The 25,282-nt window shown below is 49.6% G+C and overlaps 1 protein-coding gene across 6 annotated transcripts in view; it reads right to left on the bottom strand.

The window, feature by feature from the left end:
- Positions 1-2,902: 2,902 nt before the first annotated feature.
- The window catches only part of ADCYAP1R1 (ADCYAP receptor type I), an 88,562-nt gene continuing 66,182 nt past the window's right edge, over positions 2,903-25,282 (bottom strand). For 3 of the 6 annotated variants that reach the window (XM_043966465.1, XM_043966473.1, XM_043966449.1), the window contains 4 exons: positions 13,149-13,232; positions 8,404-8,533; positions 5,210-5,251; positions 2,903-3,279 (listed from right to left, as the gene is read on the bottom strand). In XM_043966465.1, coding sequence (XP_043822400.1) covers positions 3,091-3,279; positions 5,210-5,251; positions 8,404-8,533; positions 13,149-13,232 — 445 coding nt within the window. In that variant the 3' untranslated portion in view covers positions 2,903-3,090. Of the gene's footprint in view, positions 3,293-5,209; positions 5,252-8,403; positions 8,534-13,148; positions 13,233-25,282 lie in introns of all 6 variants that reach the window. The other 3 variants (XM_043966457.1, XM_043966492.1, XM_043966483.1) reach the window with 2 other exon arrangements.

Genomic DNA, 25,282 nt, shown 5'->3' with positions numbered 1-25,282 from the left:
GGTGGGTGCTTTATCCACTATGCCACCTAGCTGCCCCCATGAATTTTCTTGACTGCAGGCCCAGTGCTTTCTCTGCATGCTAGACTTCTAGGTATCACTACCTGTTTTGTAGGGCCCCAGAGTTAGGGATAGGGTCCTGTCCCCTGCTCAGGCTGCCTCCCATCAGCTTGTGGGGGCGATGGAGTGAGGTCCTCAACAGACTAGGAGGGGCTTCAGGAGCACCTACACACACCAACCTGAGTCCCCCGGCAGACAAAGCCCCCAGAGATGGGAGACATCTGTGGCTTTATGTTTGGGGAGCCACTGCTGACTCCAGGTTTCAGGGGTCTGGAGCTAGGGCTGGGTTTTTCTGCCATGTTTCCCACCAATGTAGATTCTCCACTGGGACTTTGAGGCAGTTGTCCAGAAGTGGTTCATTGGACCTGCTCCAAAGGGCATTTCCACAGTGATATGGACCCCTCGGTGACAGCCCCAGCACCCGGGGATCAGGCCACAGCCAGGTCTCCTGCCTTTGGGGTCCCAGTGCTTCGGATGGGGGGTGCTGCTCCAACACCTTTCCCTGGGAGGCAGGGGCTTCAGGACCGTGGCCAGGGGTGGGGTCTGGGATGGCAGCCCCCGTTGTCCTTGGAGTCCGGGCCGATTTCCCTGAACAGAAGGCTCCTATGATCTCCCTCCTACAACATACGACGTCCAGTCATAGATGCTGCCTAAGAGAGCCCAGCATGTTGGAAGGAGGAGCAGGAGCCAGAGGCACAATGGAGTGCCCCCCTCTCACTGTACAGAGAGGAGGACCCAGAGGCCCGGCAGCCAGGGGCAGAGCATGGCTGTGGACCAGTCCTCTTGACTCTCCTATTTGCCCCCAACCCTTCCCCTCCACTCCTCCCCACTAGGCTTGTGTTGCCTGTAGGGTCTGAGAAGGGAAGGGGAAGGTAGATTAGAATGGTGGGAGAAGGCTGGGGAGAGGCAAATCCCTGGGCTCAGTGGTCCTGTCCTGGGGCTGGCCCTGCCCACAGGGGATCGCCTCTTGGCTAGGCTGCCTGCCAAGCTCAGCAAGAAGACTGGGGGCCCTCCCACGTGGGTCCTCGCAGCCTGAGGGCTAGGCCCATCTGAACAGCCAGCCTGGCCTTGGGTACCTCCAGGGAGCTTTCTCTTTGACAAACGGGGCAGCCGAGCCCAGAGGGCACATGACTTGCCCAGGATCCTACAGGTGAGAGGTGTCAGAGGAATTCCACCTCAGGCTTTTATCTCTATGGGCTGTCCTCTGTTCACGACCTCATGATGTTGGACTCCCATCCTCCTCCTTCTCTCTCTTGGTTCTGTCCAAGAACTTTTGTTCTGGGCACCTCAGAAAAGCTGGCAGAGGGGCACCAGGTGGGGCTGGGAGCCCTTCTAAGCCAAAGTCTTGGGGTGGCTTTCCTGGCTGTTGGTATGTCTTGCTCCCCCTCCAGATCCTAGATGGGCTCCCAAAGTGTCCCTGCAGTTCCTGGTTCCATGAGAAGCCCTCCCCTTTTCAAGGCAGAAAGATGCCTCTGGACCCTGAAGAAAACCATCAGATAATGACCACCAAGCCTTCTTTCCGCTGGTCCCCAAGGACAGTATGCAGACCCAACCTGGCACCTTTCAGTTCCTGCCCAGAGCTGGGAGGGACCCGGCTGGACTGGGAAGAGCTGAGGGTGGTGTGGGGGTCCCGGCCGCTCTGTTCTCTGAATGGGCACAACGAGATGTGGCTCCATTTCCAGGCAGGAGGAGGGGGGAGGGTCCTTGGGAAAGGCCTGCTCCAGGTCACCCATTCACATGGGGGCTGGGCACCAGCTCCAGAGTCTCCTGTCATTCCTATCCAGAGGCCAGGGCTTCAGAGAACTGTCCATGGTAGCCAGGGCTCCCCTGTAGGGGCCCAGGGCTCTCCCTCAGGTTCAGCTGCTGCTGGCCAGAGAAGGTCCCCGGGGGATGGCTGGACACCATGAAAAAGGGGGCAGGCCAACTGGCCACACCGTAGACTAACAGGGCAGGGGCTCCTTTGCAGGGCATTGGGCATGGCTCAGAAACGGGAATAGATGGCAACTTTGTACTAATGAGTCCAAGAATAGCCGGGGGGGGGCGAGATCCATGTGGACGCTCCAGGGCGCCCCCACATTCCCTCATGCTCAGGATTTGGCTGGGGTAGAGTTGGGAGTTGGGGCATGGACTCTTGGAGGCTCCCCCTAGAACTGCCTCTGCCCCCAGGGGGCGCACAAAGCCCTCCCCTCACCTCCCTTGCTGGCTTCCCAGTGCACCCTACCCCCAACAGGAAACAAGGATCGGCCACCACTCTCCCCAGCCTAAGAGCCCATTCATGGCAAAGTTTGAAGAGGGGTCGAGTTCAACTCAGGAATCTGAGCACTTGGCCCGAGAGGTGGGGGTTAGGTTGAGGTCGGCTGGAGGAAGCCCTGCCCAGCCTGTGGGTCCTCTCAGCTCTCGCCCTGGTCCAGGGACCCATGATGAGGCAGAGAGGATGGGTGAGTGTTTCCTGGCCCCAGGATGCTGCATGGAATGAGGGAGGCCATGGTTACAATGGGCAGGGATGCTCTCAGAGTTGGGAGGGGGGCACCTGCCTTCCCAACTTTGCAATTCTATCTACAAGGTATTAGGGAAAGGAACGATGGAAAAACCAAAAAGCTTTAAAAATGACAACCGCTGCACCCTCCTCTTTGAAGACTCGGGGCTCCCAGGTCCATGCTTCCAGACACACAATATTCATTCAAGAAAAAAAAAAAGACACACGCTCGAGCACACACACACACACACACACACACACACACACACACACACACACCCACCCCTGCCACACACACACACACACACACACAGACACCCCCACCCCTGCCACACACCCCCCACACCCCCCCCCACACACAGACACCCCCACCCCTGCCACACACCCACACACACACTCACAAACACACTCATGCACCCTGCACACACACTCAAACATCTGTAGGAGCCCCGGCCTCTCCTACCAACTCCCCTCCCAGTCCCAATCCCACAAAACAACTCCTTTTTATAAAGGGACAGGAGGGTGGCCGTGGCCATGGCCGCCGTCTTGACTGCTGCTCATGTGGCCAGGTTCTCAGCATTGATGCTGGACATCCGGATCTGTGAGCTGCTCTTGCTCAGGATGGACAGCTGCGTGCCCCCGTTCACTCCACTGCTGGCCAGTGATGGATGCCGGTGCTTGAAATCCACAGCAAAGTACCGGTTGACTTTCCAGCTCCGCCATTTTCTCTTTATTTCTGACTGCACCTTTAGGGAGAAACTTCACAAGGTCATTTCTTTATGGACCTTGTTGCTCACCGCCATGCCGAAAGCCAAGCCTGGAGACACCTGGCTCAGCTCCAAGAGCAGAAAGGAGGCCCCGGAGCAGGAGGAGAGCAAACGGCTTCCTTCCTGTCCCTTGGAAACCAGGACTTCAGGCACTAGCAAAAGTTTTCACAGCACAGACCTCCCCTTGAACCCCTCTGATAGCTCCTCTGTGTTTTCAAGGCTCTCTGCCTAGCATCTGAAGCTCAGGTGGAAGAGAAAGGGCAGAGCCTGTCTAGAAACCCTCCTGCTCCTTCCAGTTTCCTTCTTTAGCGTTATTCAACAGCCTTTCCTTGGAATATCATGCCATCTGACTGAACCACCCTCTCCCAGATGACCTTGTCACTATTATTTGTCCACCTCTTGACCATCCCCACTTTTCTCCATGACTATGGTCCTTGGATCAAGGTCCTCTCCACATCTCAGCCTTGGAAAAGTCAGTGTCCAATTTGGTGCCCCTCCTAAAGCTTAAAACCTCAGGATTCCTTGAACTTCCATATCTCCCATGACCAACACTTCCCATGACCTGTATCTTACTTTAATGAGTTAAATGAAAATTCAATGAAATGTTTATAGGATAGAAAATAAATTTACATGAATCATTCTTGTACATTGCCAACAAAACCCAAGAGGAAGAGGATGGGCAATTCCATTCAAAATCATGGAAAAGGTTTAAAATACTTAGGAATCTGTCTGCCAAGACACTGCCAGGAGTTATGTGAATGGCCCATGTGTTCATTCTCTCCACCCTGCTCCAGGAGATTCGTATTCCAGACCTCACCAGCTCTTGGAATTGCTTTTCTTTCTAAGACCTTGAATTCTCAGGATCTGCCATCCTGCCAACTCTCCTCCACTCTCATTCCTACCATCCTCGTACCATCAGGAACCTTGGTGCCTCCTTCCTCCCGTACTAAGGAGTCTGTTCTGGATCCCTTTTCTTCCTCCCATCTTGACCCCATGACACTCTTTAAGCCCTGGCCTCTGACCTTACTCGACCCTGGGCCACGCCACACGCCTTCTCTGTCCCTCCTGCCGGCTGACCGGCTGAAGACTGCTTGGAGGGACTCAGGAACTTGTGCTGGAGAAGCCCATGGGGGAGGCTGTTCTGCTTCTCTCCCACAGTGCCAGGCCAGGCCCAGCCATGCTAGGAGATTCAGAAAAAGTTTGGTGGGTGAGTGATCAAGCAGAGAATGAGTCACTGCTTTTCTGGTTTAGATGCTGACTTTGTGTGGTGGGGTGGGGGGGAGGGCACTCAACCTGGAGCCTTGCCCACCCCCACCTTCCTGTTCCCCTCTGCAGTTTCTTGAGGCACTCAGCCCTTCTATCTCGTACTTCTTTCCCAGAAAGTAGGAAACTGAGGCCAAAGAAAAAGGAGACCTGGGGCTTGACCCTGCGGCAGGGAGCCCTGGCTGGCCTTGTGCCCAGGGCTGAGGAGAGGCCATGGATGGTGCCTCTAACTGAGGGCCCCATAGGCCACTCCTGTTCCTCATTTCACCTAATCCACAGGCCCCTCCCACCAGTGGGGCTGCTTGCTGGGAAGTTTCCTTGGGCACTGGGTTAATGGGCTTCTCATGAGCTGCAGGGTCCACTTCTCCACGTGTAGTTTTGTTGGCACAAGTTTTAGTCCCATTCTCCTCTTAATTTGTTTCCACTTAACTAGCTTTCTGCTTTCTTCCTCTCAGGGACCAAACACACTTGCTGGAGCAGAGGATAAGGTTCAGGCCCAAAGAAAGAGCATCTAAGGGCAGCACTTCAGCAAGTGCAGCTGCTTTAGTGGGCGAGAAAGCTGCCTTAGGAGTAGGGTCAGCTGCAGGGACCCTGCCCCCCCCCAACCGTGGCAAGACCAATGAGGGGTCAGAAAGCCAGAACTCACCTCCCCATTCAGGAAGCAGTAGAGGACAGCCACCACGAACCCCTGGGCAGAGAGAAGAGACAGAGAGGAGAGGGAGTGGGAAGGCAGGAGAGAGGAAGAAAGGGAAGAGGATAAGGAAAGAGGGAGGGGAAGGAGGGAGGGAAGGAGGGAAAGAGGAAAGTAGAGAGGGAAAGGAAGGAGGAAATGAAGAAGGGAAGGAAGGAAGGAAAGGGAGGCGAGTGAAGAGAAGAGAGGAGAGAAGAGAAACATCACTCAAATACGGTGTGAGTAGAAACAGACCCTTCCCCAGACATCAGACACAGGAGGGTTCAGAAGGCCCAGAAATGCTTGCTCCCTATGATATGACTCTCCTGTGTCTAATCTGTGAATGTTTCCATCATTTCCTTGTTTCTCATTCCCATTTTTCACGCTAGCCCTTACCCTTCTGCTCTGCTCTCCATGTATAGATCTCAGCTTTGCAGAGAGATTGATTCTGACTCCTCTTTCCCCATGGACTGGTTCTCATCATCACAACAGGATCCAGCCTTCTTTCTGGAAAGATGGCTCTGTCCTCTTCTCTTGAGCCCCTTGCCCCCTTCCTGCATTCTTGATTGTATCCCATCACGCTGCCATCTTGGATCCCTCCCACCACCCTCTGCCTTGACCCAGTGCAGCTGACTGAGGTTAGAGAAGACCATCCTGGTTGTCTCTTCTACAAATTTGTATTATAGAACCTCAGTTGGGCCAATCCTTGCACAGCTTCTTCCTAATGATTCCCTTTCCCAGTCTCCACTGAGGCTCTTCCAAACCTTTCCATCTCTCATCAAACTTCCCATGACTCTTCTTTCCCTTCTCCTCTCAGTGGAGAACCTTGCCTCATATTCACTGAAAAAAAGGAGACCTGGAGCAGCTAGGTGGCACAGCGGATAGAGCACCAGCCCTGGATTCAGTAGGACCTGAGTTCAAATCTGGCCTCAGACACTTACCACTTACTAGCTGTGTGACCCTGGGCAAGTCACTTAACCCCAATTGCCCAGCAAAAAAAAAAGAAAGAAAGAAAAAAAGAGAAAAAGGAGACCATTTACCAAGGGATCCTGTTTCTCCTAATCTCACTTCACCTCAATGCCTTCTGCCATTATCTTCTCCTTTACTTCTTTCTCTGACAAAGAAGAGGCCAAGACCTGCATTTAAATCCAGCCTCAGACACTTACTATCTGTGTGACCCTGGGTAAGTCACTTAACCTCTGTTTGCTTCAATTTCCACATCTGTGAAACGGGGATCATAACAGCACCTACCTCAAAGGGTGACTGTGAGGATCAAATGAGGTAATAATTGTAAGGGTCTTAGCACAGTGTCTGGCACATAGTAGGTGATATAGAAATGTTAGCTTGTCATAATTATTATTAATTAGGCCAATTCCTCTCTATGTTGACCCCATTCGACCCTGTCTTTTCTAGCAGAAGGCCCCCTCCTATTATCCCAACTCTCTAACTTATCTTCAATCTCTCCTTCTATACTGGCTGCTTCCCTCCTGCTTACAAACACTGCCACGTTTCTCTCAGCCTCAAAACCCTCCATTTGACCCATCCATCCCCACTAGTTCTGTTCTCATCTCTCTCTCCTCTTGTGGCTGTGCTTTGGAAGTGTCGCCACACCCTTTCTTCTCACTCTCCTACTTCCACAATCACTTCCGACTTTATCGCTGAACTGAAATGCTCGCAGCTCCCACTGATTCCTTAGCGTCCAAATCCAATGGCTTCACACAGTCACCCTTTTCCTTGACCTCTCTGCAGCCTGAGCCACCGCACATCTTCTCCTCAATAACTCTTCTCTCTAGGTTTCCTTAACACTGCCTCACCTGGGCCTCCTCCAGACCATGCCCTCTAACCATGGGGGTCCCTCAGGGCCCTGGCCTGGGTCCCCTTCTCTGTCCTACCTCACTGGTGATCTCATCAACAGCCATGGATTCAGTGACCAGCTCTATGCTTAGGATTCCCAGTTGCTATTGTCTACCTCTAACTTGTTTGTTTATATCTAATCTTGCATCTCCAACTGGACATCCCATAGACATCTTACATGCAGTGTATCCCTAAACCCTCCCCACCTTCTACCTTCCCTATTACTGTCAAGGGCACCACCATCCTCTGAGTCCCTGAGACTCCCAACCTAGGGGACATCCTGGACTCCTCACTTTCTCTTATCCCCCATATCCAATATGGTGCCCGAGGCTTGTCTATTTCACTTCAGTAGCATCTCTGGTTGATTTCACCTCTGCAGCCTCTCATGTTGATTTCACCTCTGGTCAATTTCACCTCTGCAGCATCATCTCTCCAAGATGCCCTCCCCTCTCCTCATCCCCTCCTGTCTGGACCATGGCAGTAGCTGCTTGCTGGGTCAGCCTGCCTCCAGGCTCTCTCTGCTTCTGGGCATAATGCAGGAGACTTCTCGGAAGATGCTGCTGCTTCCAAGCCACACATACATACAGAGCTCAACAAGGAACTCCAAACCCAAAGTCCCTACTGCTATTCTGCAGATGTGGGCAGAGGAGGAGAGGCTGGAGACCATGGTCCAGCACCAAAGGTGGAAGTGTCCAGAGGTTTGCAGAGCACCGCCACACACACACACACACAAGGAGGGGAAGATACTGTCAGAAAAGCGATGGCTAAGAAGATGGGAGCTTCCCCTTTGGGGGCAATCTCCGTCCTCCTTCTCTGATGGCAGGAGAGACCATCTGTTTGATGCTCAGGATCTCCGCCTAAGGATCTCTTCTCTAAGATCAGAACTCTAAAGCTGCTGGCCTCCCTGGCCAATCTGGTTCATGAACAAGACCCTCCATCTCTCGGCTCCAGGCCCTCTCTCTGGCATCCCCAAGGGCTGGAATGCTCCCTCCTCTGCTCTCACCACTGTCCTTCCTGGCCTCCTTTAAACCACAGCTCCTAGAGGAAGCCTCTTGCGGGGATCCCCCTTAAGGCGAGTGGCCCCCTCTGCTGGTTATCTCCATTTATCTCATCTATGTCTTGTTTGTAAACAGTTGACTGTTTGTCTCTCCCGCTTGAGGACAGGAACTGTCTTTTGCCTTTCTTTGTATCCGTAGTCCCTGGCAACAGTAGGCACATAATCAGTGCTTCCTGACCACTGCCTGCCTGCCCAAGGTCACACAGCAGGTGGGCAGCATGTGGAAGTAGAACCCGCTCTTCTGATTCCCCTCCCATACCTGGAAGGAGCCCAATCCCAGCTCAAACACGAGTCTTTCCCTCTTCCTGACGTTATCTGGTGAGAAGGCGAACACCGTGTAGTGGATTCCAAAGAGTGGGATGAGTAGCAGCGTGGATCGGGCCAGCCTCCTGCCAAGAGAAAGCAGACCCAGCTGGTGTGGGCTCCTTGGATGGGGGAGGAGCAGGATGGGGACTTTCCAGGGGGTCCCCTCAGACACACAAGTGCAGGCACACACAGAGGCATCTTCTGCCTTCCCCTTAAGCCCATCTGAGGCAGAGACGCCCTGCTGGTCCATACCACCCTTAGCCCTTGGTGCAGAAGGGAGAGGAAGTTCCCAGTGGGGCCTCTGGGGTGGCCCGATTCTCCCAGGAAGCTCCAGAGAAGTGGAGAAGGCAGCCTTGTGCCCATGTCTCTCTCTTCTCTTCATTACCATGAGCTTGAGATGGTGGGAAATGTAAATGCATGAGTAGAACCCACTATCCCTGGGAAAGCTGTGGGGAACCCTCTGCAAGAGGGAGATCCTTGGGTACAGTGGAGAAGGGGAAGGGCCTTCTGGAAGGCAAAGACCATCTGCTATGTAAACAATCCCCTGTCAGATGAGGGATAGTCCTTGGTTCTGTGACCTCTGTGGGCCCTCTGGCCCTCACCCCAGGACCCTCTGAACATCCTGGCCTTATCCCTTTCCTGTATCTGGCTATCGGGAAGTGTATGCTCAGTGAAGGCCCATGGGGACTTCCTGGAGGTTCTGAGGGGGAGCAGAGAAGATGGTGAAGAAAATCAGAGGGAATCAGGATTTCTTCACTTGGGGAGGAGAAGGCTGTGGGTAGAAAGAGGTAAATAAATAGGAGTGCTTTGGAGCTTAAAGAAGGTCTTATGGGGTGGGGGGCACAGAAGTTCTAAACTTTCACTGGAGATAGAATGAGAAGCAATGATTTTATAATGAAGCATGAAGGGTTTAGGGGAGACCTTAGGGAGAAATTCCTGACCAGAGCCTTAAGACACAGGAACCTGCCTCCAAGGGGAAGTTGGACATCACAAGTGAAAGCATAGAGGCCACAGGCTTAGAGCTGGTAGGGACTGAAGAGAACAGGGGATCCAGTCTCTTCATTTAATGGGGAATTGAGGCTCAGACAGGGGAAAAGACTTGCCCGTGGTCCTAAGTTAGTAAGTATCAGAACTGGGATTCAAACCCAGGACCCAGGGCTCTTTCCCATGGACCGCACCACCTCTCAGAATAGCAACTTGGGTCGAGAGAGTACAACTCGGGTCCCTTGGGATCTCAAGAACCTGGAGGTAGTGCTGGGGCCTGATCTTCCTAAAAGTCAGTGACTGCCTTGGCATAGAGCAGAAACTGTAGTTGGTGAAAGCCAAACATTTTTCAGGGCTTGTTGTGCTATGCAGATGAGTTACAATAATAATGTTGATGGCAACAATGATGACGAAGGCAACGATGGTGATGATACCGATGATGGTGACGCCAATGCTGATGACCACGGGGATGACGTTGTGATGGTGAAAATGATGATACTGATGGTGACTGTAATGATGACCGCAATGATGGTGATGGTGACCAGTGGTGATGGCCATGAAGGAGGTGGTGATGATGATTGGCGAGATGATATTATAATGGCATCGATGATGGTGATATTGGTGGTGGTGATGGTTGAGATGATGGAAATGATGATGATTGTTAGGGTGATAATGGGATGGTGGTGATGATGGTGATGGAATATATTTAGGCCAGCCCATGCCTGAGGAGGTGTCCCCTCTGAAGCAACCCTGACAAGGGGCTGTCCAGTCTCTTCTTGAAGACCTCCAATGGTGAAGATCTTACCTCCCAAAGATCCTACTTCCTCGGGGACATCACTCAAGGTTGAGAAGCTTCTCTGTCTTCTCTTTCCCCTGCCTGCTTCTGGCCCTGCTCTCTGGAGCCCAGCAGAACAAGGCTTATCCTTCCTTCAGAGTCCCAGGACATCCCAACCCGCTGATACTTGACCACAGCTGTCAGTCCCATCCCCTTACTCTTGCCCTCTTCCCAGCCTGCCATACTTCTCCAGAAGTTCCTTTTACCAGCTCTCGAATGCCATGGACACTAGGCCTTTCCCACTCCTGATTTCCCCCTCTGGAAGCCCTGTGGCTCTCACTGTCCTCTCTAACCACCCAAAGTTGAACACCAGACTACACTTATCATCTTGACCAGGGCAGAGGGGCTCTCTCTTCCCTGTCCCCAGAAACTCATAGTCTCCTAATGCAGGTGGACATGGTGATGACTGAGTAGGTGTGGATCAACAAGTCCTTTCCAAAGCTTTTGGCTTCCAGTCAGGAAGGAGGGAGTCTCAGAACTAGGCAAAAGCCTTTAATTGGAAGGGAAATGAGCCTCAGCCTTTCCTGAGAGCCCCTGCTGGCTGTGAGGCTGGGATCCTGCCCTCTCTTTCCAGTACCTCTTATGCCCCTGACTGCTTGCTCTTCCTCCCAGATCCCAGCCTCAGGACACTCAGTGGCCCCGGGAGTATCTGTCTCAGACTCCAGGGCTGCCTGGCTAAAATGATGGACTTTGTCACCCAACTTCCCTTTCTGTGCCCTTCTCTACATTCCCCCCCCCCAACCCCGCCGTGTCTCCTTCCCCACTGACTGGCTTGTGCATAGACTCCTCTGAGCATCAGATCTTCAAAGAATCGTGGGCTGGAGAAGATAATGCTTAAGACAAAGGAATGAAGCTCAAATGCTAGAGTTAGGCTAGGCAGCAGGAGAGGCCACCTGTCCTAACGACACAGATGCCTGCTTGGCTAACAAGACTTAATCACTTCCCACCATCAAAAATTAGGGACGTACACACACACACACACACACATGTTTTCACATGTACATCCCATGTCAGCATAAAAAGCTTCCCAGAAACAAACAGGTAGACAGTCACCCTCTGACCCCAGCATCAGAGGACTAAGAAAAGGGAACCTTCTGCCTTTTAAGAGTGGTGAGCTTGGGCAAATAGGTGGCGTAGTGGATAAAGTACCAGTCCTGGATCCAGGAGGACCTGAGTTCAAATCTGGCCTCAGACATTTGAGACTTACTAGCTGTGTGACCTTGGGCAAGTCACTTAACCTTCATTGCCCCGACCAAAAAAAAAAAAAAGAGTGGTGAGCAAAGGCTCCCATCAAGCCACAGGTTTCCCTGGCCCAGAGACTGACTGAGTATATGGGACCCCAGGCTTCCTCCTCCTCTTCCTCCTCCAGAGCCCCTCCACTTACCCATCATAGGGCTGGGCACATGGTAGTTCTTTAGTAAATGTTTGTTGATTGAGTCATCCCTGTGAGCTCTCTTTCATACCTAGCCTGGGAAGAACCTAAGCAGTCCCCAAGGAACTTGTGAAGTGCAAAGGACAAAGGGAACATCCTTGGGGAGCCCCCCCCCTCCCCAGGCACTTTGGCTCAAGGGAGAACAGGGAGGCCTGGGATTTGACCTTGTCTCTGTCCTGAAGTTCAGACACATGAGAGCTGGAAGGAATGCTGAGCCTGTAAATGAGGGATCATTATCTAGAGATGTTGGAGGGAGGGATCACCAAATCACTTCCCTTAAGTGTAGACCTCACCATGGGACTCCCCTACTCCATCAACTCCAGTGGCTCCCTATTGCCTCCGGGATAGAACAAATTCCTCTGGCTTTTAAAGCCCTTTACAACCAGACCTTCACCTAGCTTTCCAACGGCTTATCCATTACGCTACCTTCTGCACTCTTCAGTCCACATCCCATTCCTCACATTTAGGGCACATTTATGGGCACATCCCATTCCTCACATTTAGCATTCTGTTTCTCGGAATCCCCACCCTCCCCCACCCCCTAAGAATCACTGCTCCGTGAAGCTGCTTCTGCCCATCCCCTCCCCATCCTCCCTCCCAGTGCTAGTGCCCCCCGCCTGGCCTCTGTGCTATAGACACTTACAGATGTACAGTTTTCTGCCAGCTCCCTGAGGACATGCACGCCACCCCAGCTCCCAGTATAAGGAGTGGATGGCAGCAACTAGACTTGTTCTGTGACACTGGAGACAACTAAGGCTGACTGACAGGGGAGAGGGGGCAGGGAGAGACAAGGAAGGACTTTGTGACAATGAGGCTGGAGCCCTGGCCTTGGAGTTCCAAGGTCTGAGCTGAAATCTTGGCTCTCTTGTTTGCTCTGGGGTCTCAGTTTCCTCATGATCCCAGGATCAGAACTGCCCAGCCAACGTACTAGGACTTGGACCCTTCTCAATTGTGGTGAGCTCCCTATCCCTGGATAGCCCCCAATGGCTGCTGGGGAAGCGGTTCTTTCATAGGGAGGAAGTTAGAATAGTCAGACCCAAAGATTCCCCTCTAACACCTCATTTGTAACCTCAGAAGATTACAAATGGGGAAACTGAGACCTTCCCAACGTCCTCTAGCTGGTTAGCAGCAAAGCTGGGATTTCTGATTTCTGATCCATCCAGGGCTGACTCTGGGGGTGTGGTCACTCCCCTTTCCCCTCCATTCTGCCCCCCTTTCCTTTCTTCTCACTCATTCCCTCCCTTCCTGACCCAACCAGCATGGTATTCCAGCAGGTGCACAGACCCCAGAACATGGATGTGCAATGGGTGGGGGGAGGGTGTAGTAGGCGCATGCTCTGGGGCCCAGCAGGTGTGAAGCAAGCACTGGGTTGGCAGCAGGAGCATGCGCCTCCACCTCCCTCCTCCTCCTTCCCACTGCCACCCGCCAGCCAGTCATGCACACTTACAGAGTAATGGTGGACAGTTCTGACATCTTGCAAGAGTGCTGCTGAGCCCGCTTTGGCCTGCAGTAACATTTCTGCACGCAGTTGCTGAGTGCGACAAGATTAGCGCTTCTGTCAGCTGAGGGAAACTGAGGCACATTCAGTTCAACACTTTTCATGGATGTAGCATCCAAATGCCACTTGCTGGTCAAGCCATGGATGGGAATGAGGAAGCAAAGGCCCCATGCAGGAAGAGTGGCCGCACCCAAGCACGTACACGTAACAACACAGATGTCGCCGGCAGGCAAGCGCGCAGACTGGGAAGGTGCATTTATCACCCCACATGTTAAGAAGGCAAGGTATCAACGGCATCTCATGCAGATGTTTAGGGCCCCAAGGGGGGTTTGTGGGGCACCTCCAAGGAGAGCCACAACCCTGGGCTCTGGCATCAGGCTGGAATATCTAGTCTACCTTGGGGCACACACACAATGGGGTTGGGGTCGGGCAGGAAACAGTAGGGGAATCCTCACTTGGGTAGGACAGAAAGGTCTCTTGCCCCCTTCCAAATTTCCCTCTTGAGATACTCACATCCTCACCATTTGGATACATTGAGGGAAAGGTCTAGAAAGCATTGCTGGGAAATTTGAAATTCTTAATCAAAATCCAAGGAAGAAAAAAAAAAATCCAAGGAAGGCCATGGGATTATGAGAAATGCAGGAGGCAAAAGTCAAGGGAATCACAGCTTCTAAGAACGGGAGTGCAGTTCTAAGAGTAAACCCTTGTCTTGAGGAGGAATCGGAAGAGAGGTCACAGTGGTGCTCTCTCCCTATTTTCTCTACCTCTCCCCAAGGGCTAGACAGCATCAGACAAAGAAAGAATCCTCCCTCTCCTTGTAATACTCTCTTGCTGAATTCTACTTCCACTCAGCCCTTTAGAGTTAGACTGATTGCTGATCATTCCTGCTCCTCTCTTCTTTCCGTGGGTAAAGAGGTAGGATTAATTCTTGAAATAGGTTCTGATCTTGTATCTGTATCTCTTTCTATCTATATGTGTCTGTGGATCCTGTTCTTAATCATTAAAGTAACAGTCATTGGCTCTTTAGGGATCCATTCTATTGTCCCCACATTGATCACTGTCCTTCATCTCATCTAGGACTGGGAGTTCATCCAGTCCAACTCCCACCTGAACAAGACTGCGAGCTCCAACATCTCCAGCAAGGGCTTATCTGGCCTCTGCCCAAAGATTTCTGGGGAGAGGGAATCAACCGTCCCTCAAAGCAGTCAATTCCACTTTGAGATCTCTCTCATTGTCGCAGAGTTTTTCTTTACATCGAGACCACATTTTCATCTTTGCAGCCTCTACCCATTGCTTCTAGGTTGCTTTTCTGGGACCAGCAGAACCAGCCCAATCCCTCTGGCATGTGGCTCCTTTTGGATACCTTTATGTTGCTGCCATCTCACTCCTAAGTGCTCTCCAGGGGCCACATCCCCATTTCTTCAGCCAAACTTCCTATGGCATTCCATGGCTACCTCGCCCACCTAGTCACCCTGCACATTCTCTAGCTTATTTATGCCCTTCCCAGAATGCAACATGCAGAGCTGAGCCCAAGACTTCATATGGGGCTTGACCAATGTCTCTCCTCATGGAGCCTAGGGGAGTGCCTCGACATACTGTTGACTCAAATCGAGCTGATCAGCCACTAAAACCCCTTGTCTTATTCACAGGCACTATGGTGTAGCCATGCCTCCTTCATCCATCTTGGACTCGTGAGGTTTATTTTTAAAATGTGAACTTTAGATTTTATAGTTATGGTTAAACTTCATATTAGTAGATTCAATCCTCTTTCAAATCTATTGGCAGTTTTTTGGATCTCAACTCTGTCATGTACTGTGTCAACCATTCCTTCACAGAACCTTCAAATATGACAACTATGGCTTAATCTAAGTCATTCATGTTGAATTCAAACAATGGCCAAAGACATATGCCTGGGGCATTCTATTCAGTGATGCCTATGAAGTTGGCTTTGAACCATTCGTGCCTCTCTTTTACCAATCTTTGGAACTGGTCATTTAAAGAGTTCCAAATCCAGTTAACTGTCCTATCATCTAGTCATTTTGTCTACAAGGATAGCATGAGAAATTTTGTCAAGTGCTTTGTTGAAATCCGGTGTATCTTGTCTATGGCATTTTTCCGGATCTATTAGACCAGATCAAAAAGAGAATGAGTTCTTGATAAATCCACAATAGCCTTTTGTGATTGCTACTTCCCTTTCTAAATGTGCACAGACTATCCCTTTAATAATGTCTTAGAATTTTCCAAGGATGATAAGTAAAGTTTCATGTCCTTTAGATAACAAACTGTTTCTTCTTTCCTTCTTTGGGATATGCCAAAGATTGATAGGGACAGCAATCATATCAGCCAGATCTTTCAGTGCCCAAGGATGCAGTTGGTCTGGACCCAGTGACGTGTGTTCTCTTACCATCTCACTCATTTCCTGTTTTGACTCCACGTTAAAAATTCTTGTTATATCAGAGCCAGTCACTCCTTGGCAGAGAAATGCTTCCATATGTCAATGGATCCATGATTCCATCCCTGAGGTAGATTACAAGCTGCCCAGCTTTCTTGGCTCATTAGATTCTTGTGCCATTCTGCTGCCCTGGCCCTCTTCACAGGACAAGTGCCTTATGGAGGTGTTAAAAATATTTAACTTACTGGCCTAATCTGTGGACTTTTGACTGGCAGGCTATCTGACTGCTATTAATTTCCTAAGCCGGTCTGTTAGGGCTGTTTAAAAATTTTCCACATTACTCTTTCCAAAATTGATAAGCAAATGCCTTTAAATTAAATAACCAAAGCAGGGTTTATTTATAAAAATAAATGTAAGAGATAAGGGTAAAGAAATGCAAAGTTATATGACCTTCTGGTGTGTCTCTCTCTCCCCTGTGTCTCCTTAGTGTCCTCTGTACTGACAGACCATCTTCTAGCATTCCCCCTTACAGTTTAACTTCCCTTTCTGTTCATAGCCTCAGTCTCCTTAGTGAACCCCCTTTCTGTACTGTCGTAATGACCCCCAAGCCCGTCTTCTCTCACCAACCTCTCCTGAAAAGCCCCTAACTCCGTACTGTTGTGAACCCCCAGCGTCTCTAGTGTCTGTCTTGTCTCACCACCCCCTGCTGTGCACCTGGGACCTCCACACCGGCCCGCCTGGGATAGCCCGGGATCTCTGGGGTATATCCCCTCAGGGCGGAGGGAGCTGGGGCTTTCCCCAGCCCCCCACCTGGCTGGCATTCTCTAAGGCCCACAGGACTTCTCAGGTCAGCTGCTGAAGTGGAGGGGGAGGGGTAGCTCTGCTTACACAGAGAAAAATCCGGAGGGCTTTTTAATCTCAGCCCAAAGGCAGGGTCCCCAAATCACAATAAATTCCCACAGTGGCCATCCATCTGGGATGTCTCAGTGCCCCCATACACCTTTGGGGTGAACAGTGAGCAGAACCAGAACTGACACCTTCTCACTGTTATCAGCTGTCAGCATACCCACCCCTCAAACAGTGGTGCCATCCCTCCTGGGACTCCTCATATTTACAACATAGGCACCCTCACTATCACCACCAGCCTCGGCTCATTCTGGGATCTCATGCTTCCAATACGATCCCTAAAGGACCGGGCTCAGTTGCTGTCTGGACTCTTTAGTTGTTACTTGCACTTGTTTTCATCTCGTACGTCCTGTGCAGACAGTTCTCATCTTTTTCCTCTGTTTGTTTGGTCTCCAGAATTTGGTGCTGGAGGCTGTCCCACACCTCCTAGGCTGTCTCTCCCCACAGAGCTGTGGTCACAGGATCCTCCCCATCCCCTGCCCTGGAGCCTCCTGGGCCTGCAAGGTCACTCCAACGCGGTGACTTCTCCTTCTGAGAGGTCAATTCATCCCCAAACCTCCATTTTAAGGAAAGTGCATGGGCCAGTCATGTCTTCATCTCCCTGTGGGCTCTGCTACTCGCTCTCTGGGATTTTTTCTGCCATGGTCTGGCATAGATACTCTCTCCTGCCCTTCCCTTTATCTCCTTTTAGGTGCTGTTGTCACCTATTAGTAGGCTTCATGAAGGCAGGAATTGTCTCTTTTCACCACTTGTGTTATAATCCGGGCACTCAGTACAGGGCCAGGGACACAACAAGGGCTTAATAAATGCTTGTTGACTTCTCTCAATGAATCCCTTGAAATTCACTTTGACCAAATGCAGGATGCCTGCTCTTTCTGTTCAAGAATTCTGAGTGGGGGTGCTTGTCCTAAATGTTCTCCCCAATCCTGTGAATGACCAGGTTATCCTTGGTGGTCAGAATGAGGGCCAGAGCAGCAATTCCACTGGCCACTTCTTTGGTCCTTCTGAAGATGGAAATGATCATTAACCCACAAACGCATCAGCTGTTTGGCTCCAACCAATGTCCAATGTCCAGGACAGCTAGAGGGCGCCATAGTGCATAGAGTGTCGGGCTTGGACTCTGGAAGACTCATCTTCCTGAGTTCAAATCTGGCTTCAGACACTTACTAGCTGTGTGACCCTGGGCGAGTCACTTCACCCTGTTGGCCTCAGTTTCCTCATCGCCAACACTCCAGTATCTCTGCTAAGAAGACCCCAAATGGGGCCACAAGGCGTCATATACAGTTGAAGAGCCTGAGCAACAACAACAATGTTCAGATACTTGCAAACCCTCATGACCATGACTGCCTTTATCCGTTGCCTGGTCCATAATCTAGTTCCTGAACTCATCCAATTTCTCTCTTTGTCCAGTGTCTGTGGCATATCCCCACAACCGCGTCATTTCTTGTGTTTATTCTCACCTACAGACACATTCTCTGCCATGGCTTTTGCCCTCCCCACACTGGGTCTCTGATATTCCTGAACTGAGCATGTTCTACTCTAAAATGGCCTCCCCCTCCTAGGTTCTCTTTCTGGTGAATAGGCAAGCCCTTCCAGAACCAGAGTTTAAGCCTGAGCTCCGCGCTGTAGCCTCTCAGTGAGGTGGGAGGGGTCTCTGGGTTAAGAAATGTAGCTCCCTCTGTTCTCTGTGCTCACTTGCTACATTCCGTGTGGCTATCTGAGGATCTGCTCTCTTCTTGAGTGTTTATTGCCTTATCCTTGCACAGGGAAAAGTGCATTGCACTGGGAAAGGGGTCAGGAACCCTGGACCTCGCATCCCAGATGTTGACTTTTTGTTTTCCATCCCAGAACGCCAGGAACACTTTTTGTGCTGGGTCTGCCCTCTAAATGCCTCCTCCTCCAGTGCCTGATCTCGATGACTTGTGGTCTGTGTCCCAAAGTTCTGTCTTTCTTCTCCCCCTCCTTCTCTTCCTCCTCTTCCTTTCCTTGTCCTCTCCTCATCTTCTCCTCCTTCTCTCTTCTTCCTCCACCTCCTCTCCTCCTTCTCTCTTCTTCCTCCTCCTCCTCCCTTCCTCTCCTCAACATTCTATCAATAGTGTGCTCCCAGAAAGTTTGGAGTTAGAGGGAATGATTTTTTTGTTCCCTTATTTGTGGGTCTGTTTAATTAAATGTTTGTTTGTTTTTGCTTTGAAGTCCAACTTCTGGTTAATTAGTAAAATAAGTAGGCTGATAAGAGCTCATAAGCTATACTTCTGAGTGAACATCAAGCAGTGTGTGTGCGCGTGTCTGTGTATGTGTGTGTCTGTGCACACACAGTCAGATGCCACATGTAAAATGGAGACAATGAAGCTAGGACTACCTAACTCACAAGACTGGCATGAGTATCAAATGGCACAATGCTTATGAAGGTCTTTGAAAGCAGCAAACTATCCTTCCAGTATCAACTATAATGATCTCACAGGCTTGTTGGAAACATCAAATGAGATAATCTTTGTAAAATGCTTTACAAGTTATAAAGTGTCATAGAACAAATAATGCTGCTGCTGATTGTGATTTGAGTACCACAACGGTGGCACCAACTCCTCAGCCCCTGCTGCCTCCTTTCCTTTGCACTGCCTCCCTGCCTCCTCTTTGCCAAGTTGACCAGCTCCTCCTCCTGTCTTGTCCTGTCTCCTTGCAGACCCCAACTTTTCTCCCTATTACTTGCAGAGCCTCTCTTAGCCAAAGTATATGCTGGAGATGAAGCCAGCCTGCTGCAGTTTCAGCGCCTAAGTCTCAATTCCCAAAGCTTCTCTTCTCAATTCCAAATGACTGGGCTCCCTCTGTCCGGTACTAGCCTTGTCAGGAAATGGTAGCCAAGCCAGAGCAGTTTGGCATGTTCTCTCTGAGGGCAGAATAGCTTTGGGTTTGGGGCTTGTCACACTAGAAGTCTGTCCTCTAAGGGCAATAAGGCACATGCCAGGAGGGAAACCTGGGGGAGGGGAGTACAAAGGAGAGAACTTTCATGGAGACCTGACTGGGGGGGGGGAAGAAACCTTGGAGAAAAGTTGGGGAGAATCCTGATGGGAATCTGGAGAGTGGAGACCAGCAAGGACTTTGGACAGGAAACCCAGAAAGGGACCCAGAAGACTCAGGAGGTGGAACCTATGAGGAATCTTGCCCTTCCTCAAATTCCCATTTCTGGTCCTTCTCGTTGTATATGAGGTATATCCAGTGCATGGCTGATGGAAATAGGCAGCTATTATTAACGATCATGGACAATGGACCAAGAGATAACTGGCAGGAGGGAGGGCACTCATGCGGCAGATAAATTGGTGCTGGGAGGTGGGATAGAGGGAGGCGGAAAAGACAGGGACAGATGGGGGAGGAGAAAAGAAGTGAAGAAAGGGCAGTATATCATTAGAGAAATCATTGACCTCAGAGAGAGCTCCAGAGAGCAGCTTGGAGGAATTGAGGAGGCCTATGGATGCCTATGAAGGGAGATGTGTTGGAGAGACTCTTAACATGGAGGTCAAAAGGAATACAGAAGCTCCACTGTGCTAATGGGAGCAGGGGTGGATGGTGGGAAGAGAGGGATTGAACTAAAGGAAAATTAGCCCACTGCACAGTTCAATGAGAGAATCTTGAAGAAGGAGTCCTAAGCGCTATGGTTTAGCCCTAATTCTGTCACCATTTTCTGTGTGACTTTAGGAAGTATATCGAACCTCTCTGAGTCTCAGTTTCCCCATCTGAAAAGGTGCTCACCTTCTTGGGCCAGGCTGGATATGTTCAGGTGAGGATCATCCCCACCAATGACAGGTTTCTAGAGTCGGGCGACAATGAAGAGAGCCTTGCGTCAGGGTCCCTCAATGCTTTGTTCTAATTTCCATAAAGAGATGTCAGAAAGCAGTAAGAAAGGGTCAGAGCTAGGGAAATTCCTCCAAAGATTCTCAGCAGGTCATGGATCCTCTCCAGCTTCCTGGCCAAGTGTTTAAGGATCAGTGTGGTGCAGAAATCCATCACCTGGTGGCTTAGTTCATGGTGAGCCCCTCTGGACTCAGCTGGGCTGCTGCCCCCCCCCAAAAGACCATTGTGAAGCACAGCTTTGTAGGATGTGCCAAAGCTTGTGTCTGACTGGCACCATCTCTGACAACCGGGGTCATCTCCATGCCGAAATGAGCCAGGACAAAGTTCAAACCAGATCACAGGTGGGAAAGCACTTTGGGAAAGCTGACAAAGTTTTCTGTGCCCACGTTAGGGCTCGTTGCAGAGGGCTGCCACCGCGTTCTGTTCACTCGGTATAACTCGCCTCGAACTTGTGTGCGTGCAGCCACGGACCAGGCCGTGATGGCAGTGCAAAGATGGTGATTCTATTTCTGGCTCCTTTGAGAGAAGGTTGTGAGAGAAGGAGAAAGAGAAGAGATAAAGCCTTGATCTGAATAAGAAGGGCTGGTGCAGGGCGGAGACTGAAAAAACTGAAAAAAACCCAGAACAATCTCCAAGTCATTGAAGTAGCATCCAGGATTCTACTCGGCTCCTGTGAGAAAAGCTGAAGGAGCAGGTTCGAGGACAGTCAGAAAGATGGATGCGTAAAGCCCTCAAAGGGGAGGAAAAGGAGGAGGAAGAAAAGAAGAGTGCTGGTGTACATTTAGACGGAAGGCTCTTCCTCCTCCTCTGAGGAGGCAGCCATTTGTCTTCAAAAAGGCAATCTAGTAGAACCACAGGAGCTTCCTATCTAGTGAGGATCTGAGGAAAAGGTAAAAAGTGACTCTTTGCTGAGAGGGACCAAGGCAACCACAGAAAGGTCAGTCACCTTCCCTGAGCATTATGTATCCAAGGTAGCACGAGAACCTCCCAAGATGAGCCTCTTCTGGTAATCCATGCGGGCACAAATACTGCCTGAAGGAACCGAAAAACATTACCCAAAATAAGGAAGTCTCGGGCAAGAAAATCAAGACCAGAGTTGTTGAGGCTTTGTTTTTCCCACTGTTGTTCCTTGAAGATAAGTAGTGCAGAGGAGAAATAATCATTTGGGAAGCAAATAGTTTGATGAGAAGGTGGCATTTTGGACTTCTGAACTATGGATTGAAATGTAGTAATGACAGAGTATGGGCCAGGGATGGAGTGTAGTTAAGAAAGACTATTAAGAATGAATTTGCTTGCTGTCTTGAAAATCTAAACAAAAGAGCTTTTCAATAAAGTAGGACAGAAGAGGGGAAAAACAGCCTTGTATCATAGAGAATAAGTGCAATGAAGGAAGAGAATGAGATACCCATGAGCTCATAAGGGATAAAATCCAGGAAAGGAGAGATTGTAATGCCCTTGGCTTCAAAGATCTATAAGCAAACATCAAATGTTTATGCAACAAGTGAGAGGAACTACAAGTCCTAGTTAGTGCAAAGGAGAAAAAACAGGCCCTCACATGTATTACTGAGACCTGGTAGCATGGCAACCATGATTGGTTCTGGCTCTAGATGGGCGGATCTTCTTCCAGAGAGACAGGATGGGTAAAAGTAGGGGTGGGATAGAATTTTCCTATAACCAAGGAGATACAGGAACCAAGGAATGAAAACATGTTGGAGAACATTTGGAGGAAGGTCAAGAGGGGGGAAACAGAAATGATTTTGTCAACTGCAGACCACTGGGGCAAAAAGAGGGAAGAGGTGAAGACTATGGTAAACAACAAACCAGACTCTTGAGTCAGAGGCAGGATAGAGTAGTGATGGGGGGCGGCGATTATTCAGACATCTAAAGGAGTACATTCTCCCTGTGAGAAGCAGAAGAGCTAGTAACTTTTTTTTAAAGTGAGGCAATTGGGGTTAAGTGACTTGCCCAGGGTCACACAGCTAGTAAGTGTTAAGTGTCTGGGTCCGGATTTGAACTCAGGTACTCCTGACTCCAGGGCTGGTGCTCTATCCACTGTGCCACCTAGCTGCCCCTAGTAACTTCTTTTTAACAAAATTTTTTTTGAGCTAGTAACTTCTTGATTTTCCTTAATGATAATTTATTTTTTCAAAAGATGGAACAAATAACAAGGGAAAATTATATATTGGATCTGATTCTCACTAATAGGGAAGGATGGGTTGCTATGATGGGAAGCTTAGGGGGAAGTGACTACTCTTTCCTAGAATCTATGAAAGAGAAAGAAAGGAAATCTGGGCATAGTTAGATGACTGCCCCAGCTTTAGGGAAAATAGATTTCAAAGGGTTCAGAGGAAGGATCGCTAGGTGGGGTGCCATGGAATAAAATTCTGGGAGAGATGTCATCCCAGAAGGGATGGGAAATACTCACGAAGGGAGACAATCCCGAGAGGATCTCTGAGATCTCTGAAGAGACTGGCGTGGACGCACTGGGCACTCTCCAACCCAGAGCCCTAAAAGCTATGCAAAGACTATGGAAGAAAGGATAGGTAACAAAGGATAAATATAAGAGCATGACACGGTCCTATAAAATAGTGTCAGGAAGGCTAAAGCTCAAGATGAGCTTAGGCGTATGAGGGTAGCTGAGGATGATAAAAGGGTTGGATTTGTTAATGCTGGATTGGGAGAAAAAGGAGAAGCAGAATCACTTCTTGGGGTGGACAGGATGATGAGAACTGACAAGAGGGAGAAGCCAGAGTTGCTCAGTTCTTACCTTGCTTTGCTTTGCCAAGGAGCATGACCTTTGCACTAGAATGGCCAGAATAAAGATGGTGGAGCTAATGCCCAAGATAAGTAAGGAGACAGCAATGGGGCACCTTGTGGCTCTGGGTCTTGCCCCAATGCACTCTAGCCTCAGGTGCTGAAAGACCTGTTCACTGGGACTTCTGAGTCACTGATGTCAGTGACATCAACTGATCAAAAAGCACTTAGCAAGCATTTACTAGAGCCATGCAACTGGAGAAGTGCCAATATATCAGTTTTGCCTTTCTTTATCTTCCCTGTGCTTAGCACAATGCCTGGTACCAAATCAGAGCTTCGGAAATCAAATAGAGAACATACTGAAAGCATTTTGTACACCTTAAAGCTCTATGCAAATGTAGCTATTAATAAATATTTGTTGCTTAACTTGCCAAAAGAGGGGGTGAGGTGGGGGAGGAGAATGGAATTCACTAGTTATTGACTTCAATTCCTGGGGAAATTCTAGAATGTTCACTAAAAAGATGCTCAATGAGCATCTAGAAAAGGAAGCCACACAAAGAATGCAAGGAATCACATGATATCATCCAGAAGAGGCCACAGTGTCAGAGAAACCCTGTATGAACTGATGCAGAATGAAGTGAGCAGAACCTAGAGAACAACTGATACAGTAACAACAGCATCATAAAGAGAACATCTTTGGAAGACTTGGGAGTCTGGTCAACACCATGACCAAACACTATTCAGGAAGATTCATTGCTATCCTGATGACAGAGGGTGATGGGCTCAAAATGAAGAATGAGACACACATTTTGGGTACATGGTCAATGCAGGAATTTGCTTTGCTTGTCTGCATATTTGTTACAAGGATTTCGTTTTTCTTTCTTTTTCAAGCTGGGCTGTGGGAAGGAGATAAGATGGAGTTTTCATTAATTGAAAAAAATACATTTAGTTTTAAAAAAAGAATTAAAAAAAGAGAACAGATCATTCCAGATTAACCTTGTTTCCTCTTTTGATGGGGTCGCCAGACTATTAGAAAGGCAATTCAGTGCTTATTTTTTATCTAAAGTTTAGCAAAGCCTTTGATGAAAGAAGGGTCTCAGACCATTCTTGTAGAAAAGATGTGGATGAGAAGATGATATAATTAGATGGGCTTGGAACCCATTGAATGATGGGTTAAAAGAGGCGTCACTTAGTGGCTGGTCTCCAGGAAAGTACCCCAGAGATCCATTTAACTTTTTAATCAATGGCTGAGATAAAGGTATCTGAGAGTTCACCCATTTTGCAGATGATGTGGTGCTGGGTGGGAGAGCTAACATGCTGCATGATAGAATCAGGACATTTAGCCAAATCTTGTAAGATAAAATTCAATAAGGATAAATGCATTGTTACAATGGAATTAAAAAAAAACCACCAAATTCACAAATACAGGATGTTTGAGATAAGAATTTGTCTGGGAAAAAATGGTGGGTTAGTGGGCTGTGAGCTCATTGAATCAGCAGTGTCATAGAGATGACAGAAAAGCTCATTTGCCCCTTGGCTGCCCTGAGAGGCATGGAAAGCTCCTGGAAGGAATCCGGAAGGGAGAGAGGCCTTCCATCTCTGCCTTGTCCTCCCATACTGGGCGGATGTACTTGGGTCTGCACAGCACCATTTACAAAACGATGTTCATCACTGCCGAGCAAGCCAGAGGAAGGCAGCTGGGATGCTGAGGGGCCTGGATTCCAGCTTATATGAGGATCAGTTAAAAGAAGTGGGCATGTATAACATGGAGAAGAGATGGGGTGGGGTGGGGGGACATGAGAGCTATTTTCCAGTGTCTGAAGAGATAGAAGGGATGAGCCTTGTTTGCCCCCAGAGGACTGAACCAGGAACAAGAGGAGGGGTGTCCAGAAAGGCAGACTTGGCCTGGGTTCACATGGATCTTCTTGGCGCCAAGCCCAGTGCTCCAGCACCTGATCATTCTATTGTTAAGCGGCTGACATGCCATGTCTTTACAGCCTTCTACTATTCAGAAATCTCAATGGTTAGAGCATGGCACTAACCAGTCCAAGGTCCTAGGCTCCATCCCTATCTGAGGCCACAAACACCTGGCTGGCCCCATCTCTGGGCCCCATTCACCAGATCCACACAGGCAGAATGAGGCATTGCTGAGGACCGTCAGTGATATCTGAAAGAAAATGGTGAA

This window comes from Dromiciops gliroides, chromosome 1, assembly GCF_019393635.1.
Source record: "Dromiciops gliroides isolate mDroGli1 chromosome 1, mDroGli1.pri, whole genome shotgun sequence".
Taxonomy (NCBI): domain Eukaryota; kingdom Metazoa; phylum Chordata; class Mammalia; order Microbiotheria; family Microbiotheriidae; genus Dromiciops; species Dromiciops gliroides.
Note: the sequence above shows the minus strand (reverse complement) of the source record. Positions and strands in the feature narration are given on the sequence as shown.